The 27021-nt window shown below is 19.2% G+C and overlaps 1 protein-coding gene across 1 annotated transcript in view; it reads left to right on the forward strand.

Moving 5' to 3' along the window:
- The first annotated feature begins 14987 nt into the window (after positions 1–14987).
- LOC122715440 (5-hydroxytryptamine receptor 1) overlaps positions 14988–27021 on the forward strand; it is a 271034-nt gene continuing 259000 nt past the window's right edge. The window contains exon 1 of the mRNA XM_043937635.1: positions 14988–15241. Coding sequence (XP_043793570.1) covers positions 15113–15241 — 129 coding nt within the window. The 5' untranslated portion in view covers positions 14988–15112. The remainder of the gene's footprint in view (positions 15242–27021) is intronic.

Here is a 27021-nt window from a genome sequence, read left to right on the forward strand (position 1 = left end):
TTTTTATTCTATAAACTCGAATCACTGTGCAGAGATATTTCAGTCTATCGCCTGATCTAATGTATACATAAATTGCTTATAACTTAATAAATAAACTTCAACTTCAATGATATTTTTGTATATTATTTTTATGTTTGTCTTGATCTCTAGAATTAATTTTCCTAAAATGTTCTGATGATTCCATACATTAATATTTTATTCTATATCTTTAATAATTTCTTATATAAGAAATTTCGAATCATTTCTAAGAAATTTTACAGATTTACACGAATTATTAAAATTTTGCATAAATTAAATTTGATAAGATACTATGGATTATAAAAATAAATCTTCACGAGATAGATGAAAATAATTTTAAGTCATTAATAATTTCTCTTTTTATTATTTAATTTTATTCTGACATAAACTTCATCTTGAAAATTATTATAAAAATGATTAATAGAATTACTAAAGATTATTAACAGAAACAAATTAAATGTGATAAAAAATATGTATCTTTAATTGTTTTTCATAAAACATTATTCAACACATATATTATTGAAAATAATTAAAGATTCTGATGTATTCATATAATAGAACATTCATTATGTTAGAAAATATGTTATGTTTATAGGACAGGCGTTGCGGCTATATAACACACGAAAATGAATAAGCACGAACAACCATTACTCATATCTCATGCGCCTACTGTAAAACGATATTTTACAGGACTGTGCTATGATGAAAATATATGGTGTATAAAAAAGAGAAAACAAAATAAAGAAATATAAAACAATTAATCTCAGTTGTTCAGTCAGCATTCATTTTAGAAGGTAGATATGTCAGGGTAAATTTCAGATTTTTTTTCTATAAAAATATTGTTTTTAACATGAAGAATTTAAGGAATCTTTGTAACGAGAATATTTTTTTTCCAATGACAGAATATTATAGAGAGATTTTAGACAAGATTTTAAACAAATCTAATATTTGTTTAAAAAAATCGTAAATTAAAATAAATATCTAATTTCAAATTAAAACAGAATTTTTTGAAAAGAATTTTTTATTTTTTAACTTTTTTTTGAATCTTTAGATTTAATATAAATATTTATAATATATCTTATATTATTTTTAATTTTATATAAGTTATGATTATTTTAAAAAATGTTTAATTCCATACGAATATAGGATTTTGAAAGAAAATTTTATATTAATTTTAATGAAAAAATGCAATAAAATAAATTTTTAATATTTATAATAAATGATGGATTTATAAATATTTAATGATATTAAATATGATATGATATGAAAGAAATTTTCCATTAATCTCGATACGATTTAATATAAAAAAAATTTTTTTTTATTAAAAAAAGTTTTTAATATATATAATTTATGTATATGAAAATATCTATAATAAATATACATATATCTAACTGACTTATAAATATATATATAATACTAATATAATATAATATTAATAAAAAGTAGATATTATTCAGCAATATTCAATACGTAAAATTGTAATTCTTCAAAAAACTTTAGGCTAATGTAAAAAATGTATGAAAACGAATTTATATTTATTTGATTTATTTTAAAACTATATATTGTAAAAATTTATGCATATTATAATGCACATTTGAATTGAAAATCTTTTTCATAATTGTTTAAAATGATTTTAAAAAAAAATGAAAATATAAAACGTTATTTAAAAAAAAAATTTTATATAAATAATAATAAATGTGATAAAAATAACAAAAATCTCTAATGAAAATTTTAATATTGCTTTATTACAATTTTTATGATTTTGAAAGGCATTGATTTTTTCATTGCATTGAAGATTATTCTAGAAAATAAGTTTTAAAATAGTTTAAATAAGTTTAAAATTAAAAATTTTTCATTATTATCTTTATCTTTTCTTTTTTTATTAGAATACATTTATTTGCTTTTTTTATGCAATATTATATTTTGCTTATTAGATTATATTATTATATTAGATATATTTTATAGATATTAAATATTAAATATTTTATTATATATAGATTTCATCATATTATCACTTTCAATTTATATTTGTCCTTCTAAACTTTTTATTTTAATGTTTTAATTTTTTTTTCTTTTTTTTTAATATGAATTTATAACAAATATGTCATATTCATTCATATAAATATTCGTAATATAAAACGAGAGAAATTGCAAAACATTCTTGCAAAAATTGATAAGATAAATAATAAAAATAGATTTAAAAATAAAAAAATTAGTTTTTTCAATTAAACTCCACTTCGATCTTTTTTTTTAAAGTAATATATTTGTTATCATATAATGTGTAATATATAATGTATAAATATGTAATAATTGATAAATAATTTTTAAATTATTATGTTTCATGACTGCTCTTTCTAAATAAAATAATGATAAGATTATCATAAAAGAAATAAAACAATGTATTTTCTTTAAAGTATAATTAAAATAATTTTTCAATTAAATTAAAAAAGGAATTCTAAATTTTTTGAATTTTTCTATCTTTAATAATATTTTATCCCAATTACATAATTTATCCTATATGGAATAATTTTTTTATTGATGGGACATCACTTCAATGAAATTTCTTAAAATATCAGTATTATTTTTGTTTCTTAAATATAACTTTCAAAAGAAAAAGAAGAGCAAAATTTTAAAGATATATATATATGTATTAAAATTTATTATTATATATTAAATATTTTATAAAAATTTAATAATATATATTTTTATTAATATATATTAAAGATATATTATAGATATATTATAATATATATTTTATATATGTTTTATTATCTTATTGTAAAAAATAATGTCAGACAAAATTATAATAAACACGAAAAAATAATAAAAATTTGAATTCACACACTCAAAGACATTTTCTAATCTAAAAATAAATTGCTTTATGTATAACTCATTAAAACCTATATACAAATATATATACAAATTTTCATTAAAATCAGATTTTTTAAGATAGATAAATTTTTTTTTAAAATAATGTATGAAGATTTTTATGATTGACTATATATATATACACACACTACATTGTATGTATTCTTAAATAAAAAAAACTTAGTTTAACTTTAATTAAAAAAAATCAGATGTTATCGACAAATTCAATAATAAATCAAAAGTTTTTAACATCGTTAAATTTTAAATATTAACCATTATACTGAAACTTGTTCTAATTGCTAGAAGCACCGATATTGCGTTCAAAAACGATAGAATCAACATTTGTTGACGTTTAATCCAACCGCACGCGAATCACGAATTAATCCGATCGAGATCTACTCTTCCATTCTATATGGCTGGTCGTAGCAAATTAATCAAACCATGAATACCGAAAAACAGTAATTTCCGTAAATATACATAACGTTTCCTATACGACAATTGGTGACTTTCTTGGAACTTTTAATACCGATATTTTATAATCTTAAATTTTGCATGAAATGAACTATCGAGTAATCAAAATAAATATCGAGCATGAATAATATTCAAGAAAATATTTTTGAATATTTTTTATTGTCTAATTATATATATAGATTTGATTTTTGAATTTATGGAAATATTAACGAAACATTATTAGTATTTTTATCAGTTTTTATATAATCTATTTTTGGATTAATTATTCAGATATTATATATAATTATTCAATTATTTTCATTATCGAATACTTTTAAACATATATTTTTAGTATAAATTTATTTTAATTTGATATTTATTTATTTAATATTATATTAATATTGTTATTTATTATTTATTAATATTAATAATATAATATTATTATATTAATTATTATTATTATTTATATTTTTAATATTTATAAGTATTTTGAATATTATAAAACATATATATATTTATATTTAATATTTATAAATTATAAATTCAATGATTTAATAATTTTTTTATATATATAGAACATCGATTCTTTGAAATATCGATTTTTTGAAAAAGAATATAAAAATTGTACAAAATTTTACAAAAATATTTATTTTATTATATTGATTATTATAAGATTATTCAATAAATTATTATAATTATATATTATAATTGAAGTTTGCATTAAAAAAGTAAGATGATTGTTTCCATTACACCATAATTTCAATTTCTAACTTATTTCATTTAATACAAAATTCAATTGTTTTTAATTTAATTGACATTTTTGTATATCAATTTTTTTATTATCTTAGTTTCTAGAATACATCTTCAAATATGTCCAAGAATATATATTAATATTCTATATATGTATTATATATAGTATTATTATATATATATAAATTATTAAAAATAATATTTAAAAATATATAACATATTTTAATATAAATAATATAGATGTTCAAAATATTTAAAAATACTTATATATGTTAATGTATTATATATTATATATATATATATATATTTATATTAGTATTATATATATATATATAGTATATTTTTATTGAATATATATATATATAAATATTAAATTATATATTATATATATTTAATGATAATAATAATAAATGATGGTAAAAAATATATTTGATATAATAAATACTAAATAAAAATATTTCATATGAAAAAATATTTGAATAATTATATAATATTTAAATGAAAAAATCGATTATGTAAACAATGTATAATAAATAAGGATAATATTCCAGTATTTTCAATATTATATATATAAAAATGTTATTAGAAATATTATAAATATTGATTTTACATTTCTTGCAATTTTATTTAAAAATTCTAGAAATTCGGCAATTTCATGCATCAAAAATGTATTTTCGAAATTGATATAGTTGTCTCGTAAAGATAATAAAATAATGAAGGCATTCACAATGAATATAGCACGAAGGCTAGAAGTTTTGATTTACGTTGTAACCATTCTATGAGTTTAATTTGTAAAACAATGCGAAATTCTTCGAAATTTCTGAAGATTGTTTCATAGAGCGTTGAAGGTATAACTCAAATTTGTTTGGTGAATTTCGTTCAATTTAAATCCTTCGAAAAATTTCGCAGAAAAACATTTGAAGATAAGAGATATATATATAATGTATATATAATTACAAAACCCTTAATTATCTTTGATTAAAACCATATTTAAATCTGAAACCAATTACATATACAGGATGAATTTTATATTTTATCTATATATTATCTATAATCAATTAAATAACTTTAAATGTAATATTATATATATGTGAAAATAATTTAAATGTAAAATATTATATATATGTGAAATAATATCATATATAATATTTATAATAATAATGAAATTTTTTATGTTTATTTTATGTTTATTATGTTAATTTTTTATATCTTAATATTTCAAATATCTAAATAATTATCTTGCTTTTAAATAATTTAATACTATTAAAAAAATATTTTTTATTTCGATCTATTGTTTCCACTAATTAAATTTTAAAATTTGTTAGCAGTAATTTTTGAAATATTACATTATTCTTATAAAGAAATAAACATTTCTCGTATTTAATATTTTTTATATCTGCATTTAATAATTGTCATTCCATTTAAAAAACCTTTTACTCTACCTTCATAAATTATTATTAATATACCAATGTATCATCAAAATTTACAATTAATAAACTGAAAAATACTTATATATAACAAATAATTCTTATATAAACAAAGTTTTATTTTCATTTTATTTACATTTATACTTTGAAAGGTTCGAGTGATTATTTATTGTTTATTACTATTTTTTGTTTATTGTTAATTACTTTTTTTTTTTAATTCACTTTTTTGAATTCCAAATTTTCCGAAGCTGAAATCTTAATTATTTTTCGCATATTTACGATATATATTATTTATCATAACTCTCGAAAACAATTTTGAAGATTTTACAAAATATATTCATCCACATAAGAAGGTAAAAAAAAGTTCCTAAAAATTCAGAATTGTATCGTATACTATGAATAAGAACAAAATAGGATGTGGAGAAACTTCGTTAAGGTGCAAGTAAAGCTGATGGAAAGTATAGAAAAGTTCGTAAAGGTGCGAATAGAGAAGGCTCGTAATGGTCTCAGTTGTTCCATTCCTTTATTTCCTACGGTTAGCAGATTACTTCGACGATATTCGGACCGATCGATGGGAAAGCACGCGAGAACTGCATTACGTGCCGCCATTGAAATAAGAGGAACTCGTGTTACGGCGACACGCTAAGCAGTTCTAACTAACGTTCAACCTTCCCAGACTTGCGCGTGTCCGTGGAACGAACGAAAGGGAGCGAAAATTCAATGGATACGGAAATTAGTTTCCCGTCAAATGCTATTTTGCGTTATAAATGAAAGCTAAACTTCTTATTTTTCTTTTTTTTTCTTTTTTTGTTTAGCATTTGAAACGCATGTGAAATTTATTTCAATTGTACGGTAAATTCATTTATATGAATCAGAAGATAAGCAAGAAAAGATTTCATGAAAATTTTTTTTAAAATATTATATCAAATATTGGAAATCAAATTAAATTTTAAAATAATTTTGTAAATACAATAAATATTTAATGAATTAATTTTTTTATTTAATTATTACTAATAATATATATTAATAAATTTATAATTATTTATTAATATATTTACTTATAAATAATATTTAATATCTTTATGTATTATAAAAACATTCATATAAATGAAGTAACATTTAATAATAATTTCAATAAAAGAAACTCAATTAAAATTTTGATAATCAAAAACTAAAATTTTCATATAAATAAATTTCCATTATAAATATTTACAATAGTTGAGAAAGAATATATGAGTAAAGTTATTCAATAAGTACATTATCCTGATTCGTATTATTAAATGTTGAATTTGAATTTTATATTAGATTTAAAAATATTTATGTAATATTTATGTGAATAAAAAAAATAAAATAGATTAAAATAAAATAAATTTATCTGTTATTTCTTTTATAATTATTTTATATTTTTTTATAATCGCTATCAAAATAATCTTCGTATACTACGAAATATAAAATTTTTATATAAAAAATTTCTCAATCATTAAAAGATTTCATAATTCGCTATATTTCGGATCTTTCCATTTTAAAAACTTTATCTCATTTTAATCCGTAAATACGGTTGATTTTGCATCGTTAAATTTTGCAAAGCTTTAGAGGATTAATTCAAAATGCTAGCTCATGATGTAAAAATTTAGCGATGGAAAATCGTCCAATATCTCTTTTAACTCCCACTGACTTATACTGAGTATCACGTAAAGTTACAAGTTTGTTTGAAGTTTAATCATATACGTTAAATTGCAGCGACTACTAGCTAACAGTCGAAGCTTGTTCGGAATGTTCTTGTATCTACTAGTTCGTAGTAACTTAAACTGGGAGTTGGCTTCATATCTACTCGTGTTTGGAATGAATTCGAAGTTTTGTAATTTGCAAAAAATGTAGGAACATAAACAGACAATTAATAATTCGAACTATTTTTTACTAATGTTTTAATTGCTGTTCATATTAATAAAAATATTTTTTTTTTTGTTTTAATCATAATATAATATTTTCTTTCAAATATTTGTTATTTGTTATTTATATGCGTAATATGTCCTTTTGATCCAACTTTGTAAATAAATCTTTAAATAAATGAAATTGTGATTTAAACTATTAATTCGATTGCAGATTCAAATAATAACATATAAATGTTATACATTTTTTTCCTGATATTAATTTTATTTTTTTTTTTTATAATTTTATTTGATAATTGAATATTATAAATAAATTTAATTATGAAATCTTTAATTATGATATAATATTAATGAAAAAAATCTAAACAGAAATAGTTTGTAATTCTAAATAGCAATATGAAAATATTTAATATAATAAAGCAAAGTAAATGTTACAATGTCTTGTACAATTATTTCTTTTTCAGCTCAATTTTTCCAAATATGTATTATTCATATAGGTAAATATACGTAAAATCTAGTAATATTTTGCAAAATATTACATATTTTAATATATAATTTGAATAATACATATTTTTTTAATATTATTTATATATTACAGTATAATTGAATATTTAATTTTATTAATTGCATATAAATATACTAATAATTGCAAATTTATAATGTAATTAATTGAAAATTATAATATAATGAATTAGAAATTTATATAATTTTCTATTATCTTATTATGCAATGGAAAAAAAATTGATAAAATTAGATAAAATAATTCAATTAATGAATTTATATATTTAAAATAAATTTATTAATTTCTTTCTTAAGATCTTCAGACAAATATGTACATAAATATAGAATATATGTAATAATATAAATAGAAATATGTAATTATAGAAAGATCGTGTTATTTTTAGAATAGTTTTCAAGTATAAGAACACTTTACATATATTATATCATAAATTATATCATAATGAATGAAAATCTTGCACAAAAATATTATGATTTCATTGATTAATGATAGAATAATAATTAAATGCATATGATTTCTCCGAATTTTAGCAAATTTTTAAAAAATTCACTATAAAAAAAAATTTCAAATCGTTAAATTTTTCCTTAAAATTCGGAATTATAAATATATGAAAATATGGAATATATTTTATAATTATTAATGATAATTATAGCGATCTTTCTTAATAAAATTTAAAATAGAAATAGTTCTGAATGACTATGCTATTAACAGAATCTTAACTTCATGTTTGATATTCGCAAATGAGCAAACTTGAGATCAAACTTCTATAAACTTCTCTTAGATAATTACAATATCGATTAAAACGAACTAAAAACTGCATCAAGTGTATCGGCATAATAACTTTCCATAACAATAAATAGTTTTCGAAATGTTTTTCATTAAATTGTTAGAATCAATGATATAGAAACTATAAAAACTAGTATTAAAAGTTCGAAAAAAAAAAGAAAAAAACAAAATCAATAATAACAAGTTCGATTTCGATATAAATCAAAACCCGTGAATGGAAACTATATTATTATTGTACATCGCGCTTAAAAAAAAAAAGTTGCTCCATCAAAACTGTTATACGCATATTACAGAAACGTTTTGAATGGTCCTTGTGTCGCACGATCAATTAACCGATGCTCTAGAGATTTCGCGTTCCATGGTTAATTCGTCGTTCAATTCGGAACACAGAAGGCATCGTCAATTCGACGAGCTCGTTTTAACGTCTAATTACAACGTTAATGCACGGGACGATTATGAAGCATAATTACGGAGCGTAAAACGAGATTTTACCATATGATCTGATTTCGAATGGAATTCTAACTCGACTTCCAACCGATTTCGTTAAATTACGATATCATTTTGCATAATAATTATTCAATATACTTGACAAATCATAAATCATAAAGAAATTTTTAAGTGAAAGTTTGGAAATAGTAAACAGAGGATAATAAATTTTTAATAGATATTAATATTCCACGGAGAAGATTATTGTGTATATTTTCACTAAGTTGCAATGAGAGGAATGATATTTTAATTGTGTAAAAGATAAATGGCTTAAAAATGAAAAACTGAAATGAAAATTTTAAATAAATAGAAAAAGATTGTTAAGTGAAATTTTAAATTGACAATAGTTTGGCGATATTATTATAATAATTTTTTATTCTATTATATTGCATTGTATTGAATTACATTTTTTAAAAATTTTTTAAAAATTATAATTTCTTGATAAAATAACAAAATAACAAAAAAATAACAAAGAATCTACCATTCGAAGATTTATCTATAAATCATAAATGAATCAGAATTTATTAAGATTTTTAAGCGGCAATTATACTTATATTTCATTCTTTATTAAACAAAAACATAGCAACTGGATAACTTCTTTTTCCTAGTAAGTTTTTAATTGAAAAATATGGATGAAATGAAATTTTATAATTATTATAATTTGATCGTAAGGATTAGAGGAACCAATTAAATGAAGAGCAAATAAATGTAAAATAATTATAAATAAAATTACTAATGGTAGAATAAAATGAAGAGAAAAGAATCGATTCAATGTTGCATTATTAATAGAAAATCCACCTCAAATTCATAATATAATTGTATTTCCAATATAAGGAATTGCTGAAAGTAGGTTTGTAATTACAGTTGCTCCTCAATATGATATTTAACCTCAAGGTAAAATATAACCTATAAATGCTGCTGCTATTGATAATAATAAAATTAAAATTCCAATTCCTCATACTCTATTTAATTTATATGAACAATAAAATATATTACGACTAATATAAATATATATTATTAAAAAATAAAATGAAGCTCCATTTATATGAATTAATCGAAAGAATCAACCAAGAATTCGAATTTAATGTGCATTATTTATAATTAAGAAATTATATGTAATAATAAAAGATATATTAAAGCTTGTAAATATCAATAATAATAAATAACTTAAAATAACTAAAAATTTTTACTAATAACAATATATTTATATTAATAAAACTTCAAATTTATTAATATAAAAAAATTTTAATAACTTCAAGAAAAGATATGAAAAAAGTATCATATATAATTTAAATAAATAAATTCGATACATTATTGCATACATTATTATATATTAAAGATATATGATTTCGATTTAGTAAAATGAGAGGGAAAAAATATATAATATAAAATATAAAATAATTTAAATATGTAACATATAAATAATAATATAAAATAATAATATAAAATAATATAAAAAATAGAGAGAAAAAATTAATAAATATTAAGAAAAATGTATGTATAAAATAATTATTAAATAATAATAAATTCAAGTTCGTTTTATTGATAATTATCAAATATTTAATTAATTATATATAATTAATAAATATTTATTTAATTATCAAATAGTTAATTATCAAATATTAATTATAATCACATTTTTTATTGTTCTATATCTTACTTCATATTTTATACAATTAATATTACTGTAATAATAATAATAAATTAAAAAAATTAAATAACAATTAAATTACAATGTCATAAAAAAATATTATTTTATTTTATATAAGTCTTTTCTTTTCTAAATGATTTATGTTATCAATAAATTGTTTTTTCTAATGAACTATCTTATGGTTTTTTCCATCAGAGAAAAAAATAATAAATCATATAAATCTTTAGTTTCGATTCATAAGAAGAAATTTCATTTATTAATTTTTGAAATATTGAGCGACAAAGAGTTCAATCTAATCGATATTCAGAGGAAACATTCACCAATATATATAATATATAATATATTTGTTTTACTCGAATTTCGTCACTTTCCAATTTTCGATGCATTTAGTGAAAATGGTAGCAGGCACCTCCATTACGGAGTCCAGTGTTGGGAGCATCCTTTAAATTAGAGATAAATTTAAGGTCAAGTGGACCGCGATCGAATTTAACTATCAGGATGTGTTCTGGAATTAATGAGACTAATGTAGCGCAACACCAGTGATTCCAGAGACTTTCAGACTACTATTCAACTTAGGGTCCGATTAGACAATGAAACTAAATCGAACCTTCTGCTTCTTGTTTCAAAGTAATGGATAATAGGTTAAAAGGATTTAGTTTTATTAGCAATTATATAAATTTTATCAATTTATATTTCGGTATAAAATGGTAAAACATCAAAGTTATTTTTTTTTATTTTTATAAAAATATAATTAAATCTAATTTATAAACAATTGTATATTCTATAAAAAAAAAACTTTAATTCTTTCTTTCTTGTATTAGAAACAAAATTTGAAACAGTAAAAATTTCTGGATCAATTATTTAAAATTTTTTTTAATATATTTTTAAATGTTAATATCTCAATTTCATAAAAACTAATTTTGATATATCAAATTAGAAATATATTCATAAAAAAGAAAAATAAGGTTTAGAAACAATATTTTCTTTAATTATTTATCTAATTTATTCTATCACTTACTTTTATTTTATTTATTTTATTTTATTTTATATATATTCATATGTTATTGAACATTTAAATATATATTTAAATATATGTTTACAAATAAATGTATAATATACAGATTTTAATATATAATAAAATTCTATTATATGAAGAAAATTTTACATAATATTTGATTATCCGAACTTTAGTTGAGTTTTTACTATGTAAACTATTGTCGAGTATAATTTATATGAGCGTCTTTACAATATAATATATGATAATAATATATAATATGATATAATTGTTTGTACATGATATTTAACGATTAAAAATACAAAAATTTATAAAAATAATTTATGGGAGTTTTAGAAAAATAATAATATTATATAATATTAAATAATAAATAAATTAATAAAACAATATTATTTTTCTATAAAATAGTAAATTCAATTATTGATTCATAAAATTAAATATTTTGTATTATATTTTATATTAAATAATATAATATGTTTAATATTATTCATTTATAATCATATAAATTCATGAAAAATATAAAAAAATTTTGGAAAAATGTTTTGTCTTTTCATACATAATTACATAATTTCAGTAAAGTTCAGTTTCAGTCCAACTTTGTATTGCAATCATTTTATCGCAAAGCTTTTAATTCGTATATTCATATCTCTTTCAAAATTGTTATTTTGAAATTTCCAAAATTTCAATTACAATGCTTTTAAATTCAAATATATATAATTTGAATAATTTGTTTTTCGTTCTGAATAAACGATACAATTTATTTATAATTATGAAAAAATTCTTATTGTCAAGAATTATTATTTAATTTACAAGATTAAAAAAAAAAAGATTTTTTTCTAATTATAAATTATTATTTCTAGTTGTTAATTTGAAATTAAAACTTCATATCCACAGAAAATTGAAATGATCAAGGAATGAAGAAATCTCCTTGTTGAAAAATATGAATTCTCTGATTCGAAATAGCTCATCACAAAATTCAAAAAATTCCTGTAAAATTTCTTTGTTTGTCTACAACTTCTTTATTAATTTATATTAGTAATTTATGTTATAAAATGTCATAAAATATCAAGAAAAAGTATTATAATTGAAGAATTTAAAATTCTATAAAAACATTTTAACATATCATTCATATCAAATAATATATAATGTATTCAATTAAAAGAATAAAAAAAATAAATAAAGAAATTTAATATATCAGAAATCTATAAGTTACTAATGTGTAGTATATTATAATAACTATAATATTATAATAACTATAATATTTAATTCAAACTAAACCACAAAGTAATGTAATTCTAATATACACTAATGTACACTTATAATATTAAATATACTTATAAATTTCACGGACAGAAACTACAATTATTATTTTTTTCAGCCTTTTCATCGTAATAATTTCAATTAAATCTATAGAATAAACACGATTCCGAAAATGAAATATAAACACACTAAGAAATATAGTACTTTCCATGAATCACATTTGAGATCTGAGAAGCTCAACCACAACGACTTCAAAGTTTAAATATAATCATCGAATTACACACAGTAATTATTATATATATATTTTTTTAGAAATGATATAAAATTTCATTTCATTTTTAAGTATTAATAGCAAAAATTTAATATTATTTAATAAATTTAATTTTTTTTTATTATTTTAATATAATTTAATTTTTCATTTTGCAATATAATTTAATTCTAAATTTTTATATAATGTTATTATATTAAATAATTTTTGTTATAAAATTTTTGGAATATGTTAATTATTATTTAATTTTGTATATTTTTAAATATATTTCTATATAATTTTAAATTAAAATAATATATTAATATAAATCTAAATAAAAATATAAACATTTTCCGTTTTCTATCTGTTTTTCGGTTTCTAAATAATGTATATAATATATTTAAATATTTAAATGACTTTCTGAGACAAAAATTATAAAAAAATTATTCAAATTTTTTTTAAATTAAAAACAATTTTATATTTATCTTAAAAGAAAATTAATATAAATCCTAAAGAATTATTGACTTAAGATGAAGATAAGTAAGAAATTATATTATTATTTGTTGTGTTTATATTTTATTTGTTTTTAATGCATTTAAAAATTCATTCAAGTCTATTAAATATCGTCATCATCAAGTTTTCGTCTCAAAGGCAAAGCATAATATTGAATAATTTCAGATATTCGAATAATTCAAACGAAAATACAAATTTCGTTTCAATATGGTGGCATAATGTATTACTCTCGCATCTCTTCTTAATTTATATTTGCATTCGTATTGTAACACTGTATTTCCAAACTGAAAGTGGTTTAATAATAACAATAAAAGCAATTAAAATCGTAATTAACTAAACTTGAAAATTAATTACGCTCTCATTTCGCCTCTCATTTTCTTATTAATTTGCATTATTTTCTCAACAAACATAAAAAACAAATAAGGAAGAAATAAAATTAATACATCTATTTAACATATTTATTTAAATATAAAGAATTTAAAATTTTTGAAATTATTTCATCGATGGCATTGATTTCATTTTATTTCGATTAAATTTTGCGATCGATTAACTATTTAATAATTAAAATCTATATATCTTAAATTAATTTCATAATAAATTTTATATAATAATTTTAATAATAATATCAAATAATTCGACATTCAATTGTGTACAAAATATAATTTTAAAATCTTTAAAATTTCAATTATATATATGCAAAATTTCAATCATATATATCATTTTCTTATTTCTCTAAATTTTCTATTATCAATCACAATGCACAAAGTATTTCTAAGTTTTCCAAGTAACATCAACCCTTTCGAAACAATCTGAACTTTTCAAATAATGTATCCATTTAGCTCACTCCATCGAAATATATCTACATCATTACAAATTCCTAGTCCGTAATCAAATTCCAATCTTAACCAAGAACAGTACACATCATCTTTATATATTAATATTTCATATATCTATCCAACTACCTTATTTCTATATATATTCAACCTCATTTCTTCAATAAAACTAATCATCGGAATATGATTTCAGGTTTGCGAGAGTTGGATGGTGCGAGTTGTAAGAACGAATGATTGAGGTAGATCATAATTCGTGGAATCAAGGGAATCAAGGGAAGATTTCCATGCACGGATCAAGCCTTCTTGGAATCCTATGGTCGAGAGAGGAGAGAAGGAGCATGACGTAGCCGTCGACTTTGGGGGGCGCTTCGGATGCTCCGGACTGCTGATTAGTCTCGTATGGAGGGGAAGGACGCAATCACCACTGAAGACACCCTGCTTCTAAACCTGACCACTGTTGCCACACAAGACGTCGACGGCTTTCTCCAAGGATTTCCTGGCAAAAACTCGCCCTACACAGCCACCCAGGTAAAATTAACCTCGATGATTCTTTTTCCTCTATATAAGTCGTGTAATTTCGAAATAACAAAGTGGCATTTCGATATTTATCTATGTAATTGAAATTGATATTGATGAAGAAAGATTTTTATTCCATGTGTATATAAATGCATATATATATAATAAAGGAATTCGAATTTTAATTCGTATATTATGCGTTGCTGAGAAATTCTATGGAGCGACATAAAGAATTCTTTTTCTTTGCCCATTTTATTTTAAGTTGCAAATATATTGATTATGATGTTACATATACACATTGAACTAATTAATTCTTTAACGTATCTAAATGTTATCATCCAGGTTTGCATATTCGCTTACGAATCATTAATCATAGCGAACATCGAAACAAAAGCAATCTCAGTTATATTTACTTACATACAATTAATAATAATTTATAATCGTTATTATATTTATTTGTAAAGATATTTTCTAAGAGAAAATAAAAATCTGTATATTCGAGCACATTAGCTCAATATATAGAGATAGTATGAAATATTATTGTTAAAAATATTGTATTCTAATTATCGAACAATATGAATTAATAGATTATAATTGAAGTTAATTATTATAAAATTACTTTCGTTCTTTTATTGAGTTATTATATATAATACAATTAAGTGATAATCGATAATAGATCAAATATTTGGAATTCAACGTTTTCAGGGATTGTGTATTCGTCTATGTATGCAGTTTTAGAAGCTTTTATATGGCGCTCCAACTTTAACGTAATCATAAAGTCTTAAGATCTTTATATTCAGATAAAGCACTTTTCTAAAAAATTTCAGAATGCTTAGAAGTTGAATATCTTGCTATGTTTTTGTTATTAGGTTTTCGTGCTTGCTTTTCTCATTATGCAATATTATATGAATAGAGTAATATAAACAATCTTTTTAGCCAATTAAGAAATTATACTGTATCCTATCTTATATCCTATATCTACTATAGTAGAAAATATGTTATAGTAGAAAATAGATATAGAAATATAATCAACCTCGAATTCCTTTCAGCAGAAATCCTCCTCACCAATAATAATTTTGAATATGATTGTTTGCATATTTCTACTTTACAAATATTTTTATATCTATTATTGCTATTAAAATTATATATTTCAATTTAAATTTCATGAATTAAAACATGATAAATAATTTTTACGGCCAAATTCGGATTCAGCATACGAAAATACGTAAACCATTCCATTCTCAAACAACAAAATCTATGATATGTTTTATTATTTGTGCTATTATTTTATTACACTTATTTTTCTTATAAATAATTCACATTATTAATAAAAATGTAACTAAGAAGGAAAGAATTAATGATCGTATTGGAAAGACAGTTTTCAAGAATGGATCCTCCCGAGGCCGCGTTGCAATGTGGGCTATGATCTTTGCAATCGTTTTTTCGATGATTTATATGCATATATGTGATTTACGAAATAGCCATTGTTATTGCATTTGAAACTATTGAGAACAATCGTAAATTATTACTAAGAAATTGAAACTCAAAACTATTGAGAATGCTAAAGCTATTCAAAAGTAATAGAATTTAGAGCTATCATAATCGTTTCATAAATCAGAGTTTGGATTTTGTTCTTAAGTGATAAAAGATCGATAAATTCGATTAAAACAAAAGATGTCTCGCAAAGACAAGTCTAATATTGGCCAAATTATCTCATTGACTATCTTTTGTTCTAATTGAACTTTATTTTATAAAGATATAATAGAGTTGTTTTTTAATCACCCAGATCATTATAATCTGTATGATTAAGGACATGTTGGATGATATTTCCCTTTTTTGTATTCATCAGATTGTTGATTAAGATTGTTGTTGTGTATAGAATGACGAAGATAATTAATGTAAAAATTTATTTTGTTATTTTGAGTGGAATAGTCTTGTTGTGTTTCATGTTAGGTGGTTTGATGGAAATGTTTGTGAAATTTGTGGAGTTAGAAACTACGTTTGATATTACGTGAAATCTTTATATTTTTGATATTTAGATCAAGAATTACTAATTTATTTCTTTAAAATAATTTTTTAAAAATTCAAATTTATTAAAAAAAAATTTGAAGAAAAATTTTTTTTTTAAATTTTAAGAAATGATTTATTATGAATATTTGAGATATTTAATATTTAAGATTTCATCTTAATATATTTAAAAGTATAAGTCTTAAGTAGTTCGAATCTCTTCTATTTTTAATCCGATAATAAAATAAATAAATATAAAGAATGTTAACATATTTATAGATTAATTTTAGATTAAACCAAAATGAATATAAAAATTAATATACAAGAACTTTGATTGAGTTTTTATCAAATTATAAGGAATTTAAAATGAAACGAAATAGAAACAGAATGTGATGAAAATAAAATTGTCTATTTTTTCTCATGTTTCATTTTATTTAATGCGAACATCAATTGATTATAACTTAATAAATAAACCAACATTTTTATATATTAATTTTTATTTTTCTTTTACAACCCTTCAAAGATATTTCATGAATATATTCACAATCTATATTTAATAATTGATAGAATGGTAATTTTGCATTTATTTTTATTACATTTCTATTTTGTTTTTTGTAATTATTTCATAGTAAATTTTTTATAATAAATCGAAAATTTTTTAAAAGATTTTAATAACTCGGATTTATGCAATTATTTTTGGTTAAAATTTCCAAGTATGAAACTTATCTAGAAGTAATTGTATCCCAACATAATAATTAACTTATAATTAACTTCATTAGAGATGAAAAATGACACGTTGATTTTAGTTTAGTAAGAAGCAGTTCGTATTTAACAATTTTCAATTTTTTTCATTTATACCTATATTTTAAAATATTTTTCATATTATGTATTTTATTTATAATGTTATTATATTGAATTTAATGCTATGAAATTTTACTTATATGATTCTTATTTTTTTTAAAAAAAAGATAATGAAAATTTTTAGTATATTATTTTTATACGAATACTTAATTATTAATTATCCCATTGATTAAAATTCTTCTTTATATTTCCTTATAATATTCAAAGAATGTATTAAATTATATATATAATAAGGCTTCTATGCAACTGGAATGATAAACTGGAACTATCTCACAAGATTAGTCCAAAATCCATTTAAGTTTCTCTTGCCTTTGACAGTGTGGATACTGTCGATATTGAAGGAAGATCATTGGCCAAAGATTAATGTAAAGATCATGAATAATTATGCTTGGTATGTTTGTAATAAAGGTGATATGTGCCATCAAAGGTGATATGTCACGATAAATTTCTTGCGGCTTCGAAAGTTTGAGAGTTCGTACTGTTAATAATAAGTATAATTATTTTAATTCACGTAGTCCAGAAAGATTGAAAAAGTGATTTTATTATGAATGAGTCTGTATAAACTCGTAAATAATTATATAATTTTTGTTACGATAAAAATTATGACAAGTATAATGTTGAATTAATTATTTTATTTTAATTATTTTACCAAGACAAAATGTTTATGAAGAAATGAAAATATAAAAAATTATTTAAATATGCTTACGAAGACGAATCAAATTTAATTATTTTTCTTAAAAGGATATATATGCAAATATAAAAGGATATATATGCTTTAAGAATTTCAACACTATTTCATTTCAATTTATTTATTTTATATTATTATATAAGAGATTATTTAAAAAAATAGAATATATTTAAAAAAATAATAAAATAAAAAGGATTTCTCGAATATTCTAGGATAAGGTAATTTTTTAATATGTTATATTCTCAATCGAATATATAATTACTCCAATTGAAGATCGATTATACTATTGTCGACATCCTGTCAATTTTCGATTCTTTTCAATCTCTATTCCTTGATCAATAATTTTCAAGATAAATTCATTATTTTAATTAATTTGAAAAATAATTATTTCAAATACATATAGTATTTATAAGAAACAGAATATTTTTATATCTGATTTATTATTTTGGTATTTCAAGTTTTTATTTTTTATTTGAATGTAATTAATACTTTTATTAATTTCTTTTTCGTAAGATAAAAATATCTAAAATTCAAAAAATTAATGTGATGAAATCTTTAAGATTATAAATCTTTTATTTAATTTTCTCAAATCTGATCTCAATTTTTCAAATTTTATCTTTTTTCACTTTTATTCTTCCGTGCGAATATAAATCTTATGTAATTGTATTATATTTTACGAAACACTTCTTTTTCATTACATCATTATAAAATCAGTATCTTGCATCTTATTAGAATTTCTTCTGTTTCTTCAAAGAACCAATATGAAAGTATAAAATAACAAACTTCTTAACTTTCATTATATAAATATTATTTTCCATCATTCAGTTTGCAATATCTATCTCATATTTCGCTTCATATTACAAAGTAAAATTTGTTCTGTGAAACATCTTATTACAAAGAATTGTTTGGATATTTAACTTGTCGAATCTCCTCTAAATAATTGAATCTTTTGTATTCATAAAAGGTAAGCAACGATAACAAATACGTAGGAGTACAAAGAAACCTTTATGGAAACCTTAATTCAAGAGGAATTTTGAAAATGAATATTTCTATTATTGATCGAAATTGGATATTTATATAAAATTAATTCTTTTTTTTAATCAAATAATTAAGAAAGTTTTCGAGTTTTTTGTAATGAAAAATAAAATAAAAATAAAAATAAAAAAATGTAAAGAAATAAATTTTTATTTTTTATTAAAATAATTATTTTTATTATACTTAACAGGGAAAAAAATTATAATTACCGAATATTAATAAATTTTATAAAAGTCAATTTTAGAAAATATTTCTTCAACATTATTTTTAATTTTGGGATTAAATAATGGAGATTAAATATTGAAATTGATTGCATAAAAAATATAAAAAATTTTTAGATCTAATAAAAGTTACAGGCCGAAAATCGTAAAAAATTGCAAATTTGAGCATTTTCAATCATTTATATCTTATAACAATGTTAATCGTAATTTGTCCACGTATAACTTGCTAAAAGATATATTTTAAATTAATAATCTAATCAAATAAAATTTTTTGTTTTAATTATGTAATAAAAATCTTTTTCAACATCTTAAAAAAAATTGTTTAATAAACTTTAAAAAAATTGGAAATATATAATATTCGAATATTATCATTCACTATATTCTAAAATTAGCATAATAGATTCCATTATTTCTTTAATTTTAGATTTCTTTCTAGTTTTCTTTAGAAATGATGCTTTTAAAATTGTCTCTTCCGTTAAAATTATTTTTGTAAATTGAGCGACAAAAATACATTTAAACTAATTTATTCTTATATATTATTATATACTATATATTTATATACTTTTTATATCTTATATATTGTAACTAATTCGAAAATTTTATTGCAATTGCGAAATCTAAGGATTTCGACGAAACTTCTATGGTACGCATCACTGTTCTTCTGAACTTTGTAATTAGTTCTACAATATGATGGATTAAGGAATAATTCTTGCAAGAAATTCTTTTTAAGGAAATTATCATTATTGTGTCAATTAATATTAAATTGAAGAGAAGAAAGAAATAACTCTTTGATGAACAATAAATTCAGATAAGTGAATTAAAATCGTAATTTATTTATCAATACTATATTAAATTGACATCAACATTTTTATACTTATTCATCATTTAACATATTGATCAGTATAGCAACATTTTAAAGAATCTGATACAAAAGAAGCTATGCTACGACGATAATATTAATTTTTATAAAAAATATTTCATAAAATGTATACAAATAAAAATTGCATAAATAATACTATAATTTTTTAATATCTTAGTAAATTTATTATGAAGATGCATTCGGAATGCATTTAAGAATGTATCTCGAAACATATTTTGAATTTTATTTTCTATATATTCTGAAATTTGAAATCAAACAGAAGTTTCACAAAACTATTCTTATTATAAATTTATTTTACTTGATAAAACATATGTTTTTTATTTTTATTAACTTGAAAAATTTTTGAATTTATCGAATAATTTATAAATAATAATAACTAATGGAAAGTTATTTTTATATATTATTTTTATATATTTTTTTATCTTTATCATTATCTTCTTGTGATTTACATTTTTTCTTATAAACATCATACGTAGGTAATGATAATATAGAAATTATATCTTTTAATTTTGTCATTCTTTATTATTATTTGTATAAAAATATAATACAATACAAAAAAATTATTCACATATATACAATATATAATATATACAATATAGGAATTTTGTTATGTAATTATAAATCAATAGATAATAATTAAATATCAATAAATGTTAGAATAAATGTTTTAATTAAATTTAATTAGAATTTTTATTTTTCAATATTTTATGACAACTTTTTTTTGCCTTGGATTTATATATATATATATATATATATATATATATAATTAAAACATATATCTATAAGCAACTTTTGAATAACATAAATATTTTAAAATTATCTCATTCTTTATTAAAATCATAAAAGCTTTTGTGAAATTATAATTTAAAAATTTATTTAATAAAAAAAAAATTTGTTAGTATATTGTATATACTAATCCAATTTTATCAATTTGGTCGATTTTGGTACACTGGAAAGGAATATATTAATAATAGTGATATCACTTCTTTCTATCAATGATAATTTCTTTTAAATTCAGATCATCAGTATGACTAGAGTAAAATTTTTAGTAACATAAAAATTATTCATATTTGTATAACTCTAAATCTCATATATTGTTTTAAATAACACAGAATCAATTATTCATATTATTCAATGATTATACATACTGTATATATTATGTTACTAATGACAAAGAGAGTATGATAAAATGAGAAAAAGATAAACATTTGTTATCTGCAAACAACAAGCGATACTTTGAAATATTTAGGTTAGTAGCAAAATGGTGCGAACTCATACCAATGTGCTATTAATTGGATGTATTTCTATTAAAATATACATACATATAATGCTATGAATATGCCGATATCAATCAAATGTCGCCGTTTCGATGCGGTATTATTAAATGAATTTTAAGCAAATTATAGAAATGGAATTAAAATTAATAATAAAAATAAATTACAAATACGATATTTAAATGATTTTTACAATTTTACATTCATAAATATATTATGTCATAAAAATTAATTTTCTATTTTTATGAAATATATTTTAATACTCATTTTATTATTATATTTTCAATATCTTCAATTTATATTTTTTTTTATATTATAATACATTTTATATTACATTTTATAATACAGAAAGTTAAGTATTTCCAAAAATATTTTTTATATATATTTTTTTAATAAAAAATATAAAATATAAAAAAATTAAATAAAATAAAAAAAAAAAAATTAAATAATTTTCCTAATTAAAATTTTGTAATTATTTTATTTTCGAATGAATAGATATTATATTGTATAAATAATGAAATAACGAAAATTTTTTATTATTAAAAAAATTCTCAATATTTTCATCGATGATTTTTTTACGAATGTTTCTTAGTTTCTAAATATCTATATATATTTCAGTTATTTTTATATTTCTACAGAAAAATTGTAGATACATTATTCATATGAACGCTCAATCTATTGATCTGTTTCTTCGAAACAGATAGAAGTTCTTATTGAAACACAAAGTCTTTCATAATGGAATAACTTACAATTAAAAATTTATAAATAATTATAAATTATAAATCCATAGAAACTTTCAAGTTCAAACAATTTACTGAGTTTGATTATATTTTATGTAAAAATTGAATACATAAAATGTTTGTCCTTATTTCTATATTTTATATGAAAATTATTTATAAAAAAAACTTTTTACTAATAAGAAGTATAACATTTTTCTTCAAATCTTATATTGACAAATAAAATAAATTAAAAGAATAATAATTTTCTATTTATAAAAATTCTTTTTTATAATTATAATATAAAAACAAAAAATATTTCCGTAATGAAAGATTCTGACAATTATTTTACTGATAGTTTCATATCTTAAATGCAATTATTAAAATTTATTAAATATAAGAAAATAAAATAAAAGATAAAATTTTCCGTTTTCTAAAAATTAGCAAAAATTTTAATGATTGGATTATATTATATGATTATGCAATTTCTGATCGATTCGATGAAATAAAGAGTTCAATTTTGATAGCGATCGAGACAATATCGAATATCGTTCTGATAATATTCAAATACAACATAATTTGAACGGTTTATATCAATGATAATATTTTAACTTTAAAATATAATTAAAAATAGGTGAAACATCAAATAGGAATGTTTGAAATGATAAGTGACCATATGTATATCGAGTTTTTCCCGAAATCGTTGAATTTGAAGATAAATTATTCACGTGCTTATACCAGATATCCACTTCATTTTGATAAAATATTTCAGTAAATTTATATTAAAATCCTCATATACACATGTGTGCTCGAAAATTGAACGAATTTAGCAAATTATACATCTCTTTTATATATAAAATAATTTTATTTTACTTATATATAAATATATAAATATAAAATATATAAATATATGTAATATATATATTATATTTTATATATTTTATATATATATTTATTATAAATAAATATATAAATATATNATATTAAATAAATTCAATATTTTTATTTCTTTTTCTATTTATAATTGTTTACTTTCTAACAATTATAATAATGTAAAGTAAGTTATAATATATAACTTTTAAAATAATATAGAGATATTTTACGAATAATTTAAAAGCATTTCTTGAATGTTTTATGTTTTAAATCAAAATGTCTTATAGAAGATGAAAATGAAAAATTATTAATTTAATATTTAACACTTATTCATTGTCAGTATTCTTAAAATAAATTCCAACATTATTTTTTTTAACATTAATTGCAAATTTATCATTTGAAAAATCAATAATTTTGTTTTTATTCGTTATATAAGAGTTCATAATAATATTTTCTATATATATATATATATATATATATAATATAGAGATGTAAGATTGAAAAAGAATTTAAATAGAGAATAGATTGATTGCCTATAACAATAAGTTAAATCATTAATAAAATTGTATTTATATATACATAGGAAAGGAAGACATAATAACAAAAAAAATAATTTCTATTTTATCAATTATTTATTTTTGATATTACGATATTGAATTAATAAATTTAGTATTTATCGAAAAATTGTGAAACTATGTGAATAAATATTTTTTCTTAGATTTTATGTTTTAATACTCTATCTATAGTAGTTATAAATATTAAATTAATATTTTAAAATTTGCTTGTTAAACTACTTATTGCAATAGTATATATTTTTTTTATATAAATAATTTAAAATAGAAGAATATAGAAGACAATGCAGTCAAAATAAATGTTTGATTTATTTATTATCTATAGTTTAAATTTTATTTATAAATTTTTATTATTTTTATAAAGATTTAAATTATTATTTTATGGAGAAAAGCAATTTTTATATTGCTTAAATTTATAAATATATTAAAATTTATGTTTAATTATTTAAAAAAATCTTTAGTTTATTATTAAAATGTGATAAGAAAGATAATTAATATTTTATAACTTTTTTGATATTGTATTATTTTATTTATTAAAATAAATAAAATATTAATAAATAATTAGTTAAGTTATAAAATATAAAAAAAATATTTTATTAACTAAAATAATTTTCTAGTAATATTTTTGTAATTAATTGTTTTTTATTTTTTAATTTTTGTAATTTTAATAATAATTAATAAAATCTAATTTCGATCATGATGCTAGTTAATTAACATAAAAAAATAATATCAAAATACTTCTAATATTATTTCATTATATTTCATCATCTTTAATTATTTCTTTAGATAATCAAATATATCTTATTAAATACAACAATTCTTATAATCATATTTTTATTAAGAATTGAAAAGTAAAAACTTAGTCTAATTTTATCATAATAAATTCTATCATTTTTAATTTAGAAAGCAAAATATCTCAAAAATTCAGCTCTATTAAAAATATTTTAAATAAAATATTTTAAATAAAGATTTTATATAAAGAAATTATTCATATTTAATATTGAATATTATTTAATTTTCGCTAAAAAATCGAAATCCGCTATAAAAAATTTCTATTTATAAAAATTAATTTGATTATAGTACAGCTATATGATTTTGACTCATATCTTTTATTTAAAATATTTTTTTCCATAAAATATAATATTTGAAATCTTAGTATTATTTGAAATTTTATATATTTGAAGTTTTAATATTTCGTTCTCTAGTAAATCAAAATGGTGTATCCTTTAACCAATTTATTTTTATTTTTATCCTATAATCAATTTAGATTGAAAAAAGATTGAAAATAAATATAAAAATAATCACTAATCTTCTATCACGAATATATTATTTATTCATTTTTTTATAATTTTCTGCTATAATATTTGTATATTATTTTATTTCTATTCGTTATATGCTAAATCTTTTTAAAAGTCAAGATTGAGAGAATAAAATTAAGTTATAAGGAAAAAAAGTTTTGAAAATGTTTTGCATTTTTTGTATGATAATATCTTGAAGAAGTATTTATATGTATGAATATTTAATTTTACTTTGCATGAGATTGTATTTGGTATATATATATGGATATGTAAATCTACATACGAAAAGAAGAGCTAAGGAGACATCTTGACACGATTTATATTGTTTTTTGATTTTAGATTCGAGATTTTGGATTCATCTATTCATAAATTGTATGCAAATTTCAATACATGGAATATGTGAATTTTTTTTTTAAATACACTTGTATACATAAATAATACAGTATGTATTTCATAAAATTATTATAATATAATATTGTACAAAATGTATAAATATTATTATAAAACTAAAAATTAGAATTAAAACTCAAAACAAATGTGCGAATTTTGTGTTGGGAGTTCGTTTTTCTCGCGAGTTTTATATATATGTTTTAGCAATACATTAAATTATACATACAAAAAATACATACAAGTAAACATGTTGTAAAATATTTCTTTCATATTCGTAATAAATAAAAATTAACGGTTGTTTTCCGCCATATATATTTTTACAATACGTTAAATTTATATATATTTATATTTGCACATTATATATAATTTAAAAAACAATATTTTTATTTGCTATTGATACAAATGATCGTTATTTAATTCATTACTTTGCCATTACATGAATATATATTTTTGTTTAGTAAAAAATAAAAGAAAAGAAAAATAATAGTAAAAATAAATCATTAGCAATTGAGCTTAAAAAATTGATCAACTATACAATTTCTGATCATTAGTTATTTAATATTTTTTTATATTTTTGATATTATCACATAAATTTCATATTTTTTTAGAAAATGGTTTTAATGGTTGAAAAATTACGTTTATTGTATAAAAAGTTAAAAAGTCATTTAATAGAAAACATGATCATTGGTATAAAATGTAGATTTATTTTAAAATCAAAATATTAAGAAAAAGTACTAAGAAATATAAATAAATCTAAAAGTCGTTGAAAAATTTTATAAAAGTTGTTGATATTTTTGCATTTCTAAAATTGAATGCAGTACATGTGTCATATTTTTATTAATTTCGAAAATATTTAATTACATATATTTAATTTAACACAATATTATAATAATAATTATTTATAATTTTTATATAATTTCTTCATTTTATCATCTATTATTCATTCTTGATAAAGGAATTTTATAAAAGAATATAAA

The sequence above is a fragment of the Apis laboriosa genome, unplaced genomic scaffold, assembly GCF_014066325.1.
Source record: "Apis laboriosa isolate Shangri-la unplaced genomic scaffold, ASM1406632v1 scaffold35_cov144, whole genome shotgun sequence".
Taxonomy (NCBI): Eukaryota; Metazoa; Arthropoda; class Insecta; order Hymenoptera; family Apidae; genus Apis; species Apis laboriosa.